This window comes from Ceratotherium simum, chromosome 22 (genome assembly GCF_057802395.1).
Source record: "Ceratotherium simum simum isolate JZ-2026a chromosome 22, ASM5780239v1, whole genome shotgun sequence".
NCBI lineage: Eukaryota > Metazoa > Chordata > Mammalia > Perissodactyla > Rhinocerotidae > Ceratotherium > Ceratotherium simum.
In genome coordinates, this window is record NC_141921.1 from 18,576,437 (window position 1) to 18,591,235 (window position 14,799).

General features: G+C 42.8%; 1 protein-coding gene across 14 annotated transcripts in view; it reads right to left on the bottom strand.

Moving 5' to 3' along the window:
* The window catches only part of NFYC (nuclear transcription factor Y subunit gamma), a 64,188-nt gene that overhangs the window by 8,594 nt on the left and 40,795 nt on the right, over window positions 1-14,799 (bottom strand). For all 14 annotated transcript variants that reach the window (XM_087446186.1, XM_014784210.2, XM_087446187.1 and 11 more), the window contains 4 exons: window positions 12,930-13,001; window positions 11,434-11,547; window positions 7,913-8,008; window positions 2,651-2,824 (listed from right to left, as the gene is read on the bottom strand). In XM_087446186.1, coding sequence (XP_087302312.1) covers window positions 2,651-2,824; window positions 7,913-8,008; window positions 11,434-11,547; window positions 12,930-13,001 — 456 coding nt within the window. The remainder of the gene's footprint in view (window positions 1-2,650; window positions 2,825-7,912; window positions 8,009-11,433; window positions 11,548-12,929; window positions 13,002-14,799) is intronic.

Below are 14,799 nucleotides of genomic sequence, written 5' to 3' on the forward strand. Positions count from 1 at the left end.
TGGATCACAACACAGCTTCCCGCAGGAGACACAAACACTGTTAACACCTGGACAGACTTAGGACCTGGATCTTAACTGAGGTTACCCCTAAGTAAGAGAATCTGAGAAAGTAAGAACTTTAACTTTCTAGAAACAGGAAACTCAGATTTAAGAAATTTCTGCCAATGTATACGACTTGGCAGATTCTGTCTCTCTCACACACACAATTAGTGGATTGTAGTCCTATGAAACTTGCTCCTTTGAGAGACGGTAAAGGCTTGAACTGTCAAAAAAGTCAGTCATTTCTTCAAATCTCAAAACTTCAGCCCTCGATGTGACCTTTTACAGATTACCTAGAGCAGTGAGCCCAGCATATCTTGCTCATCTGCTGGTGGTGGTGGTGGGAGGACCTCCAATTCGGGTGTGATCTCTCCCCACTCTGAATTAAGAATCACCTTAATAAGGCGGCTCTGGGAGTCTCCATGAATCATGGGCTTCAATCAATGTTGCTACTCTGATGCTCTTACATTCTGACTGCATAGGTCTACTATGCATCTCAAGTTACAAGGGAAGGGGATGTGTTCTGGGAGCTACAGAGGAGATTCAAAGGATTACTAGGTAAGGAGAAATTACTATAAACTGGAGGAGGGTAGGGAAGAAAGATGACAGAGGAATCTATGTAAAAATACACGCAGTGGGCTCAGACAACGGGAAACACCTCCTGTTCTCACACCACAATTTGCAACTCAGCCTATTCCTCAAACCTCCAGGAATAAAGGTTGCCAATTTTATGACAGAAAACACAGGATTCACTTAACCAAAATATGCTTTCCTTCCAACTTTAATATTAATTCTGGATATTTGCACTCAACTTAAAATAGCGATTACTAGGGGTTCAAGGAGGTGTGACACAGCACAAGGCCACCCTGAACCAGCAGGACAGTAAAACAATAGCTGGGAGATGCTGAGAGGGACCAACTTCACCATCCTCACAAGCCTGATTAGCTCCAAGCTGAGCAAGTCTGGGGTGGCAGAGAAGAGGAGAGATGAAATTCTTGCCGACTCAAAAAAGTGCATACTGCCAACTCATCACTGTACTATACCAACTAAATTTTCCCAAAAGGATTTCCAAGGTATTTCTAAACCATTTCAGGAAAACAAGGGCTTGTGTTAGCTTTGTAGCTATCAAATTATGTATGGTGTGCCCTGCTGTCCGGGCACAACAGCCATGAGCTTCTTAGGATGATCAGCCAATCAGAGCCAGCCCTTGGCAGCCTCCCGTAAAGTTCGCTCTATAAAGGAATCAGGCCTTTGGCCCATAAAGCTCTCACCACTGCAAAGGCACAATCATTAGCCAAAGATCCCTTAGACATCATGGTGCAGTGAACACCTTGAGGCGGGGACTGGGCTGCGATCACCTTTGAACCCCTTCTGCCTAGCGTGGTGTCTGGCAAAGAGTAAGCACTCAATAAATGTCTGTTGGATAAAAAAATGAATAGGGACTAAATCCTAAAATCATTATTAATATTTAAATCTACCTCTGCCTCAATTTTTTTTCTTCTAGGCAAACTCAGCTCCTTATTAGAATACACAAGGCTGTCTAGGATGTGTCCTCTGCTTATCTTTTCAGACTTGCCTAGATGTTCCCTATGCTAACCTAACCTTCCCTCTAATCCCTGTGCTGTTTCTCACCTCCAAGCCTTTGCTTGTGCTGTGCTCTCTACTGGGAAAGCCCTCCTTCCCCTCTTTGACTGATTTCCACTGTTCCCTCTAAGACTCATATTATTCCCTTCAGGAAACCTTCTCTGACATCCTCTTCTACCACCTCCCTCACGTCTTTTTTAGGTCCCTCTTTTTGATGTGCTCCCATAACATCCTCTACACAATCCATAATATCTTACACTTCCCACGTGGTGGTATAATCTCCAAGTATTTGTAGCCCCAACTAGATTGTGAATTCTTAAAAACAGGGACTATTTTATTCATGCTTGTATCCCCAACACATAGCATAGGACTTTACAGAGGATGCTCAATGTTTGATGAATAAATAAATTAATGATTGACAGGGAATTGGGATTTGCAGCTTAGAGAACAGTTCTCTGTAGCCTCTCATGATCCCCAGTAAACGTAGATGTTACTGCTCTCACAACACTACTACTGGGGAAAGAAAGAAACTTCCGATTACTATTGTAAAAAGAGAAGGTCACTTGACACAAATGTGTAGGACAGAGAAATGACGGTGAGAAGGGAAGGAAAGGTATGCAAGCTGGTAATGATGTCTGATCTCCCTTTTAAGAGTACAAATTCCAATTCTGGTGCAGACACACCAGGCAGCAGGCATGGCGTTCACTTAAAATACCTTCTACAGAGATGCCACTAGTCTTCATAAGGGCATTATAGAAACTTTTTTCCTTCTAAAATTTTTTAGCTCATAGGAATCCTGAAGAATATCTTGTCCACTGCACTTTCCTCACTTGACCCGTGAGGAAACCAGGGCCCAGAGAGATTCAGTCACCTCAGTGGCTGAATCTGGGGAAAAGCCCAGGTTTCTAGACTTCAAATCCAGTGTTCTGTAATGATTTGACTGCCTCTTTGCCCTGGTCAAGGTCCCTCCATCCCAAACCTAAGAGGGGCTGTCTTGCTGAGTGGGCACCCTCCACAGCGCACAGACCTGGCCCTGCTGAGGCTGTGCGATGATGATCTGCCCAGGTTGGATGGTGGTAGTGGAGCTGGTGGTCTGCTGACCTTGCTGCTGCCCCTGGACTTGGACGGCAGTGGGCTGCTGAGCCAGTGTGAAGTAGTACTGGACGGGCTCTGCAGGAGTCACAGACTGGCGCACCTCCTCCTGTGGGGTAGAAGGAGAGGCAGGTAAGAGGAAAAGAACTGATTCAGCAGCCACCGCAGTGAATTTCCATTCTTCCCCCAAACAGGCTCTGCACAGTTGCCTGCTGAATGCTGAGCTCTCCACATTTGAAGCCAAGGGAAAGTGGAATTCGGAGAGACCAGTTGTGCTAAATCAAACTAAAAATAACAGATTCCATAGGCTTCACAAAACATACAGCCAATTTTCTGAAGTACGGAGTAATCACCCATTGCGTGATGAGTTGCAAATGAGCAAATAATTACCGAAACTAAAACCACGCACCAGCAGTGCTTGTCAGTAAATGCTGTCAAGGCCTGTGATCTGAGAACAGTGCTAATTGCGAGCACTGGGAAGATGCTACCCAAACATGCTCTCAGGCTGGCTCCCAAACTCCCAAATAAGCAGTACTCTCTCTATTTTGTTCCCACCACCTCTGGAGGGACAGAGCAAGGGAAAGGGAAACAGGGCTTTTCCTAGGTTGGAATTTCAGAATTAAAGGTCAGGATCGAGAGCACGGGTAGGCAAGTGCCCAGCTTTTCACAGCACGTGGAGAGCTCTGTGGTTATGAAGGGCCACATCTATCCAGCGTCACATCTGGTTCTGGTTGTACTCAGGCACAGAAGCGCAACCCAGGGGGCCTGAACGACAGCTCTCCGCTGGGGTGCTGCCTTGGCTGACTAGGGAGGTCGCATCCTGTCCGATCTGCTGGGTGAAGAGACTGTTCCTTCTTCAGCTGACGTTTTCCATGGCAGAAGGAGTAAACAACCCTCTCCCAGCCACCTTGAGCTCACAGCTGAGAGTGTAGGATGTTTACACACACTACGGCATGGTTACAGCCTGAGGGTCCGGGGTTGGTCAGCCCCTGACCACCGACACAGAGATCGGCGTCTGCTCCGGAGGGCCCTGTGACACACGGTGCCCCTGCCTGGGACAACAAAAACAAAAGAAACATACAACAACTTGGGCTGGCTGAGCAAAAATATCAGCCAAATTTACTCACTTCCTTGTTCTGGGCTAAGTTTGCCAGGTTCAAGAAAAGAGGAAAAGACACTTCTTCAAGGTATACAGACCCTGCAGACTGCCTCAAAGCTCCTCAGAGTGACATTTACGAACTTGGTATTGACCCCATCCCCTCACTAGGTTAGGTGCCCCCATCTGCCCTTCCACAGTCCTTTCCTCATTACATTTCTGTACTTGTCAAATTCACTGCCTCCTCTGCTAGAATAGAAGCCCTAGAAGAGCAAAGCCTAGGTCTCTCTTGCTCCCCGCTGTCCTACCATTCAGTCCCTTGTAGGCACTTGCTGAATTATGAATGGATTTGTAGAACCAGGCAGACAGCTGCAGGTAGGAAAGTACTTTTTTTAACCCAAGTTGGTAGTATGACAAATTCTCTTGAACCCAACAGCTGTTACCAACAGAAGTGTGTCCCTATTCTCTCTTTTCCTATCTCTAGAATTCTGGGGCCATAGTGCGGGGAGAAGTGCATGTCCCCTGTAGGACAGGGCCCATTCTTTTGCTTGCCTGGTGACTGGGGGCCCAGGATACTAAAACTAGGACTGCTGACATCTAGCCTCTGAGAAACGTGGGTCTCTGCGTGACAAGGTTTGCTGATAGCCATCCACCCAGCCTAAAGAGACACTTGTAACATTCTGGGTTTCTAAGCTAGTTCTCAAACAGGAACCAACTTTCTAGGTTAATGTATTCTGTGCTTCAGACTCAAACAGTTTGAACTCTGAACATGATCATGCTGAGGCAGAAGAATATAGAAGTCTCCTTTTATTTTCATCTAAGTCTCAGTCTCCAAAACATCTTAACTGTGACACCACCACCTCCATTTCAACTCCATCTTCTCAACATTATAAATAAAGGTCACCCTGTCAACTAGATCTTGGCTGTGGCAGGGATAAAATACTGATATCCTGCTTAGGCAAGAAACAGAGGCCAACTGCTATTTTCAAAGCTCTTGAGTAGGTTCAATGTATTTATTTTCCCCTGAGATCTCTCTCCTCATTTTCTAAAAAACGTCAATCACTCAAGTCCAGACCTAACTTGAAAAACCTCTTGGGTGATGAGATGGTATAGAGGACTGAGATCCCTCAGAACCAACTTGGAGGAAGTCAGGGCCTAGGGAGGCATTCCTTGCCCTGACCTGTGACTGTTCAGTCTCCAGTTATTCCTGACTGCAGATGATCTGCAAGTGAGTATGGCCTTTTTGTCAGATAAAAGCAAACTTTAAATACCCCTTTCAAAAGCAAAATACCCCTTGCCAACAGCTGTTAGAGGAGGTAAAGAGCTTCTCCTATGCTGCCTACTACACTCTCTCAATTGTTTATGAAGTAGCCAGTCACTAGGACACTGAGCATCAAGCAGAGGCACGCAGGTTTGTGTCGTGAGGATAAGGCATTACTGTTCTCAAATCACTAGAATGAAAGGAGACACATCTAAGGTCCTTCTGCATTATGATGACTCATTCTGCCAACGGAGGTCAAGCTAGCAAGGGAATGATTATGCTTGGTTTAAAGAAATGGGTGAAGGGCCGGCCCCGTGGCTTAGCGGTTAAGTGTGCTCGCTCCACTGCTGGCGGCCCGGGTTCGGATCCCCCGGGCCGCACACTGACGCACCGCTTCTCCGGCCATGCTGAGGCTGCGTCCCATATACAGCAACTAGAAGAATGTGCAGCTATGACATACAACTATCTACTGGGGCTTTGGGGGAAAAAATAAATAAATAAATAAAATTAAAGAAATGGGTGAAGAGAAAATGACATTTCAATGGGCAGGAACTTTCAACTCATAGCTTTAGTTGGATAGAAGTCAGGCATCAACTACCTTCTGCTTTCGAATAGTCTTTATTTGCTTCCCCAAAGAACAAGAGAAATTCCCAAGCATCTCTGAGAAGTCAAGGGCCTTAGACCCACAACTCAATATTTCTGGCTAGTTCCTTTCCCCAGCAGTGGGACATCACCCAAGTACTAAAACAATCTCTGAACGACTGGATTAATCCAGAATGGGGCACTGGCCCAGCTTCAGCAGTGGCCTCCCCAACCAAAGGGCTTGCTCTTGGAATCTTCTCAGAAGTGGAGACTGACAATGCGAGAGAACGAGCAGCAGCACATCCTAGGGCCATCACTACAGCGTTATGCAGACAGCCTCAGACCGGAAAAAGTATATTTGCTTCAGTAGCAAGAGTGAACTGCTGCCTCCTTCAGAAAGGGTGAGTTTTGGAGAGTAGGCGCTTTTTTAAAGGACTTAAGGAAGTGCCAGCCAATTTGGAGCTTGGGAAAACTTCATGTCTACAGAGGATTAAAAAGTGCTATCTTAGAATTTCAGACCAGCTTTCAGCAATCTCAACCTTTCAAAGGCCAGGCAGCAGCTGTCCCGAATAGGATGCCAATCAATGACTTGAACACCTACAAAGAAGTGAATCCAGGCAGCAAGGAGCCGTTTCACCTAGACACTCTTTAAAAGGAGATGGATCACAGCATTTTGAGTCAGGCTAGGATGGAACAAGGAGCTCTCTGACACCAGAGAGCCAAGCACTGAGGACTCTGGAGGAAGGGACAGGATATGACCCTTCTCTCCAGCCAGCTGGTTCAGCAGGCAGCCCACAGAGAACAACCAGGAGTTAGCATAATGAGCGTGAGCAAGACCTGATTTTGTCACAGAGCTCACCACCTTGTTTTTAAAGGAGGCTTCTGAAACCAATTTCAACAAGGAAAGCAGGTGTATGGTATCATTTGTTTTGGAAGGAAGAGAAGTGGTCTGAGCTCTTGTAGTGGCTTCTCAGAGGAGGGAAGCACCCCAAGAGGAGGAATTGAGCCCATGGGCACAAACCTGCAACGTTTCAAAGGCGATGCATAGCCGGGGATGACCGTGGCAGCCTGCCGCTGTAAACATCCGACTGAAAGCTCCTCTGAACACCTTACAGCTTCCAGTCAAGGATGTTTACAGTAGCAAAGACTGCCCAGGAAGAACGGAGATGCAGTGAGGCACCCTGCTCTAGTAAGGAGGTGAGAGGGCTTGCTAATACAAAGGCCCCCAGGCAGGGTCAGGATTACAAATGTCCTTTAGGATGCCCACTTCTCCTACACTTTCTGACTGGTTATTAATATGAGACAGCATGGGAGAATGGCTGTCACTGAATGACTCTGTTTCTAAGATAACATACTATGAAATAATTCATTAAAAACACTTAAAATTTTATTAACAAAATAAAACAAGCAGTACAAGGCACAGCTTTTCTCCTGCCAGACGCTGCCACTATTCCTCAGGTGTCTCGACTACACCTAATGAGTCAACCTGTGTGCCTAAAACAATGAGCTATATACAGGATAGAGGTCTATTACAATTGCAATTAAGAGTTTTATGCACCCAAGGTGCTGAAAAACAATCGATGTGACCTTTGGAGAGGAGCAGGCAGAAGAGAGGGAAAGGGAGACATTCACATACTTTCTCATGATTGCTTAGAAAACGGTTTAAGTGGTAGTTCTCAAATTTGGTTGCACATTAAAAGCATCTGGAGAGCTGTAAAAAGTACTGATGCCTGGGCCTCCCCCTCACATTCTGATTCAGCTGGTGAGGGGTGGAGCCTGGGCACTGGTAGTTTTTAAACCCTAACAGGTGATTCTAATGTGTAGCCAGAGGACTATACAGAGAACTTCAATCTAGAGAAAGAGAAAAACCCAGGTCCACTCACTCCAAACACCACTGTGCACATAAGCTATGTCTTAAAAATCTAAAATCTGTTAACTCCCTGGAAATGTTCTCCCATCCCAGATTAAGAACTCTCATAGACTTTCTAGGAAACACTAAAATGAACTTTACTGTTTGTAACTAAAATCTTTAATTTTCATTTAGCCCCTTTTCATTGAAATACCACCTCAGAGGCACTGAGTTAAAAGTATCCATAAATGAGTAACAGAAGGAGATGTTAAGGATGGATCTGGTCTAGAGAAAGAGAAGCAAAAGGAATAGCCAATGACTTGTGCTGAGAAAAGAAAAGGAGCATATTTGACACCAGTATGCAAGGTGCTCTTCAGGCTGCAGCAGCAGCAATGCCTTCTCAGCTCACCTGACGCTTTGGAGGTTTCAGTTCATCTCTTGGAACAATATCGATGAGAAAGTCAAACTGATCAAATTTTGTAATTGCCATGGCGATATCATTCCTCTGTAACAAAGAAAAGGGTATAAAATTAGCCTGGGGAGAACTAGTTCACGTGGCTTTATACCCTCCAAGTTACAAGTAAAATAAGACGAAGACTTCTAAGCCTAACTACCTACCCACGGTCCAGTCTACAGCTGAAATAAGCACAGCCCAAGTCTTATAAACTTCAAATGATCAGACTTGATGGAGAGACATCGACAAAAAAGAGATACATGTATCTCAAGCTCTACAAACTGAATATTTGAGCCTCCAACTACCACTGCCTCTGCTGGATCCTGTCCGAAGGTCCTATGATTGTTAAATTATCATCCCTCAGCTCAATCTGTACAAATCTAGCAATCTCAACTGGCAGGTTTCTGCTCCCTCTGTGGTTAGCAAGGTCATGCTATCATTCAATTGTATAACCTTTTTATGGCCCTAAATAATATTTTGCCTCTTTGGTTCAAAAGTAATTATAATCTGTTTTGAATCTCTTAGCTGAAATCCTAACTCAATAACTTTCTGCAATAGTTTCTAGTCATTGGATCTATAGATGTCAGTTCCCACAAGGCTATGATTTGTATTTTGGAATTCAAAATCACAATGTTAAATCCATGGTTTAAATATCGCTTAATGTGATATGAATACTGGAAGTCTGAAGTTACTAGAATAGAGGAAGGGGTGGGTAGAGAACATAGGAGTCAGGTGACTAATGATACTAAAACCAAGGCCTGCTCCAATGGGGTTCTTTCTAAGAGTGACATTCTCTTTCTTTAAATAATAAAGAGATTTTTACATTAAAAACCAACATACCATGTATACTTAAGACCTGTATACTTCACTGTATGAAAATATTTAAGCAAAACAAAAAACCAGGAAAAAATAGTGAACTCTATCCAGTGAATGATGTGCATGTTAAAGTATTTAGAGGAAAATAAACCTTGAAATAGATTTAATGGGCCGGCCCCGTGGCTTAGCGGTTGGGTGCATGCACTCTGCTGCTGGCAGCCCGGGTTTGGATCCCGGGCGTGCACCGGCGCACCGCTTCTCCGGCCATGCTGGGGCCGCGTCCCAGATGCAGCGGCTGGAAGGATGTGCAACTGTGACGTGCAACTGTCTACTGGGGCTTTGGGGGAAAAATAAATAAATAAAATTATAAAAAAAAAAAAAAAAAGAAATACATTTAAAAAGAGATGACTTGATGGATAGATAGATATGGAGATAAAATGAGTAAAATGTTAATGGTAGGATCTAGATGGTGAGTATACAGGTGTTCACTGTAAACTCTGCTTATGTTTGAATTTTTTCACAATAAAACGTTAGGGAGAAAAGTCAACATGCTAACAGAAATCCTTAGCAACCTCTATATATCACATCTTAAGAGAGGGTGACTCATCAGATAAAATAGGAGGGGATGGAAATTTTCTGCTTTTTCCTTCTCTTGTCTCTGTGATGGCCCCAAGCCACTGAAATGCAAAACTCCAGTCCACCCTTCTCGCCAACCACCAGCTTGATAATAAACCCTCCCAACTGAAGCAGGGCACATCCTCAGGCTGCCAGGTCTCATTTAAGATTAGTACACTATAGTATCACATTCTTGGTGATGTCACCTACTCAAGCTATCTAAATGGCTCACCTGTGGATGGAATGAGGGGGAAAAAAGAAAAAGAAATGATAATCACCTCCAAATATACACCAAAGTGTTCTACAGGATTTTGTTAACATAAACTGGTCTTTTTAACATTTTTATTTTGCCTTTTTCAATGCTAATATTTTACCGAATTATTACTCATACTCAGTAAAATACAGAAATCTTAAATACACAGCTTGATGAATTTTAATAAATACAGGCATCCAGATAGCTATCATCCAGATAAGAATATAAAGTTTCCTTCTAGCCCTTTCCAGTCAATTACCCTCTCCCCTAATCTGAGGCAACTACAACTCTAATTTCTATCACCACAGATGGGGATACTGGATGGTATCACGTGCTATGTAATTTTTTTCTCTGGTTTCTTTTGCTTACATATTATTGAGATTCATCCATGTTGTTATATGGATCAATAACTTGTTTCTTTTTATTGTTGAGTAGTAATCCATTTTATGAATACATCAGCTTGTTTAGATATTCCCATCTCAATGGATACTTGAGTTGTTTCCAGTTTTTGGCTATTATCAATAAGGTTGTTATGAACGTTCTTATACACTTTTGGGTGTACGCCTAGGAGTAGGAATGGCTGGGTCATAGAGTAGGGATATGTTTAACTCTACTAGAAAGTGCCAAATAGTTCTCCAAAGTGCTTAATGTCTACCACTTTACATTCTGACCAGCAATACAGTGTATGAGTTTCAGTCACTCCACTTCCTCGCCAACATTTGGTATTGTCAGTTTTTTTTATTTTAGCTATTCTAGTGGGTGTAAACCAGTATCTCATTGCGGTTTTAATTTGTATTTCCCACATGACAAATGATGTTGCACACCTTTTCATATGCTTATTGGTCATTTGGATATCTTTTTTCCTGAAGGGCCCGTTCAAGTGTTCTGCCCATTTTATTTTTTAATCTGAATTGATCTTGAAGGTAGCTTTAATTGGATCTCTCTAGATCCACAGACTTCCTTCGAGGCAGCATAAAGTAGTTCTCAGTGTCTAGCTGTAACAGAAAGTAGGCTTCCCAGGGGTGGGGATTTTTGTCTGTTTTGTGTATTAATCCCCAGAGCCTAGAATAGTGCTTGGTACATTGTGAGTGTTCAATAAATATTTGTAGAATAAATGAATAAATGCATGCATTTTCAGTTTTGGAGGTAAAAGGAAACAAGAGAAGAAAACACTTTACTTTCTTGGCTTTGTTGTTAAAATACTGTCACTGTCTTATATCTGTCATTTACTTTTCCTCTTACATCTGGGAAACCTTTCTTCTAAGAGCTAGGGCCTGGCTGTTGAGAGCAGGGCCTCTAGAGCCAACGACCAAGGGGTCTTCATACAATATGAATGTTGATTTGCTGGATTAAAATAAAAAGAAAATGAAAAGGAGGAAGAAAGGCTTCCCAGGAAAGCAGACAAGAAACAAAAAGGCTACCGAGGTTAGTGAGACTGATTCTTCCTGGGATTGTCCTTTCCTGGAGCCTTTCAAGGCTTCCAACCAGATACTGTTTACATTTGGAAATATAAACACTCAAGCCTGTGTTTATAGTGAGGGCTCACCAAGTGAAGAACTTAGTCACTGAGCTGTTAAAACCATGAGAGAGTTGGAAATTAAGATTCTTGGTGGGGAAATACTATCATGGCTATAAAGTATGCCTGCTTCTCAACAGTAGAGGAAGATGCCAATTACACACATCAGCTTGACAGAGGCCTAAGGAAGAACAATCTTTGGTCCAAAGCCATGCAAGAGAAGCAGGCAAAGGCAGCTGCTTGCCCAATTTTCCTGATGTAAGTCTACGATATTACCTGTAGAGTCCGGCGCTTGTTATCCTCAGTGTGGATCCAGGCTCGAAGAGTCAACTCCGTGATAAAAATCTGCGCTGCCTTGGCAAAGAGCACAGGGGCTTCTGCACTGATCATCTGCAATAGATGCAGGCCCTCCCTGTCAATCACCAGCAAGTCATTCAAATCAGTTTGTCCCTTACCTCATGTCCTACCACCAGACTACGGTGCAAGGGTTGGCAAATGAGAAGTTGGTAGCCTCAAGAGATTCCAAGTAAAATAAATCCAAAAGTAGGGACAAAGCAGGTAGCAGGTAGAAGAAGGGAAGAGGGAGAAAGAATACTTACTTATCTAGCACCTATCATGTACTTTTTTACTCTCATAATAGCCTTTCAGAGAAACTAGGGTTTAGGAGAGGTGAAGACTTGCCATGGCCATTGAGCCAGTAAATGGTAGCATTTAGGTTCAAATCCAAGGAGAGATAATGTAGTGAAAGACAATGAGTTTGAGAGTCAACAGATTTAGGTAAAATCTCAGGCTTCCCATCCTTTTGGGCTTTATTTTTTCACATACTGAAAAAAAGGATAACCTTCCAGTGTTGCTGTGGGAGTCAAATGAGAGAATATATGTAAAAGTACCCAGCACAGGGCCTGGCACACAGTAAGTGCTCCAGTAATGTAAGCTGTCTCACCAAGTCTGACTTCAAAGTTTAAGCTCTTGGTCAAACAAGGCTCTGAACCCCTGGTGAGGTGGTCTGTGTAGGGAAGCCATGGGAAAAGCTCTGGAGTTACGGAAGCAGGAGATGAGAATTGGGATCTTGGTTCTCCTACTCTGAGTAACTTTTAACCTCTTTGTGCCTATTTCCATATCTATAAAATAGAACAAATAATTCTTATCCTATCAAATCTAACAGGGTTACCATGAGGAAGTGAGCTAATAAAAGGGAAAATTGCTATGAACTATTAGCTTTCTATACAAATATAAGAGACTTAATTTTGAGTGGTAAGGAGAGAGAGTTGCTCTTTTCCTGAGAGAGTTGTAATGGGAGGAATCCTAGGTAGCAACAGCCACACCCAAGTAAACCCTCACAGGAATAATTTGTGTAAAACAACTCACAGATTGAAAAGTTAGAACAGGTGCAATATCGTTATCAAACATTTCTTAGAGCTCAGATCAACAAACTAGAGACAGCAATACGATGCTAGGAAGATGGCACTTCCTGTTGATTTGATGATACATGTTTATACCACATGGTGAAAAGAACTGGGTGATTCAAAAAGCAAACATTCAGCATCTTTTCAACATCTAGAAAACAGGATGTCTCTAGTTTTCAGAGAAGCATCATATGATAATTAAAACTGTTCAATTTCAGCTCACTTAATTTTAGATAGGAACCAAACCAAAAAGCAACAGACAATAATATTTTCATTTCTGTTTAAACTTTGAGCTCTAGAGAAATGAGCAATAACCTACCCATCGTTTTAGCTTCAATATGAATAATAAAAATGAATTTAATTCACCTTCACATCTTCATCCAGTTTCATAATCTTCTTAATACGAGCCAGTGGGAGTTCCTGTACTCGGAAATCTTTCTGAAACGAGTAACAAGACGTGCATAAACGGTGGGGACAATCAACAGGACACGACAGGCAGCATGAAACACTCTGATTGGCTTAGTCCTTCCTTTCAGAAAATATGGTAGGAAAGGAGGTACAAATGAAATGAAGAAAATACAAGATCCAGAGCAAAACTGTTCTTAACCTATGCAGGGCTTCAAACAATTAAAGGGTTTCAGGATAAACTTATGACGGCTTCTAACAGTGCCCTCATGAAAAGTAGCCCCAAACAATATCAGATTCCTTGCCAGCACAATATAGAGGTGCATTGTGAGAGTCTTTTTTTTTTTTTCCCAAGAAAGTTTACCAGTCTGTAATATGCAGATTAAAATGAGATTTCTGCCTCAGGGGCATTCCTCTAAGTTGCCAGTGTTTTCTTCTATTCAGGGACTACAGGGCCAGTGCCAGAAGCACCTGACTAGTAACACACAGTTCTCTTCAGCCAGTGTGCTATGGCTATTTCTGACCTTTGCACTAACCTCACACAAGAAATTGGGAAGGAGCTCCTTTCCCATCACAGCAGCAAAGGCCTTGTCTCCAAAATTTGCTTGGGGGTGGGGGTAGACGAGTATGGAAAAAGCGTGAGGGTGAATTTATCAGCTGCCTTTTAGGAACAGCCCACGAACTTTTTTCTTAACAAACAAGACTGGGCTGGGGGGAAACCACATAACTTTACCATGGATAGGATTTAGGAAAGGGCTTCTTGACCAGCACTACTCGATTATTTGCAATTTAAGCTCTTTTTTGTTTTGTTTGGATACAACTGGTATTTAAACACATGCTCAATGATGGATGCAATTCTAGAAATAAAAATCAATTTTAGGTTTCAGAGCTGCAATGAAGAGAAAGGTGCAAAGTCAGAGATTAGTTAAATCAGCAAAATTCCTACTGGGACTAGGTGTCAAATGACTGATTCTATAAGTGGTCTGAAATGTGACTCACCAAACCCAATATGCTTACCTGGGAATTTGCATCATCACACTGTGAAAGGAACAGCTATTATTTGAGATTTTGTATAATTAACATACATAGGTGAACTTTCTTTTCCAAGATCAACAGAAAACCTCAACTCTATGTCGAAGAAGGCAGTGGAGCATTTTGGAAAAACATCACCAGCCTTCCCAGAGTCCATTTTATTACTACAGAAGGAAGAGCAACTACTAGGACAAAATGTACACCAAGACTTCTAGTTTCTCCACTCAGACCCAACAAGCTGCTGGGCTACCACTCACCTCTGCAAACTTCCAACACCAATTTTTCATCTTTCCTTTTTCAAATTAAGTATCAACGTTTTCCATGAAGCATCTACTAACACTAACCCTGGAGTGGCAGAGGCTTAGAAGTCCAGTTTACTAAAATTGCACCAAAAGGAGACAGCAGGACACATTCTTTCTATTCTTATTTTTTCTCCTCCTCTTTCACTTATTCATGTAACTCAACTAACAGCAAATGTATGATACCTACTACTATGTGAAAGATGCAAATCTATTCTTACCTTTGAATAGCTTATAGTTTAATTGTTAGAGACTGTCACGTACAAACAGTATAATCCTCTGTCCTACACTAGAATGGGGGTGTAAAAGCCCACTGGGATAAAGGAGGAAATAACCAGCTGGCACTGGGGGGTTGGAGTGGGTGAGGGGAGTAGCAAATGTTCCACAGAGGAGCTGACATCTGAACTGTGTCAAAGGGATGCTACAAATTTGCTTGTCGGAAAAGTATGAGAATGTTATTCAGACAGAGGGAACAGCATGCGCAGAAGCCCAGAGACATA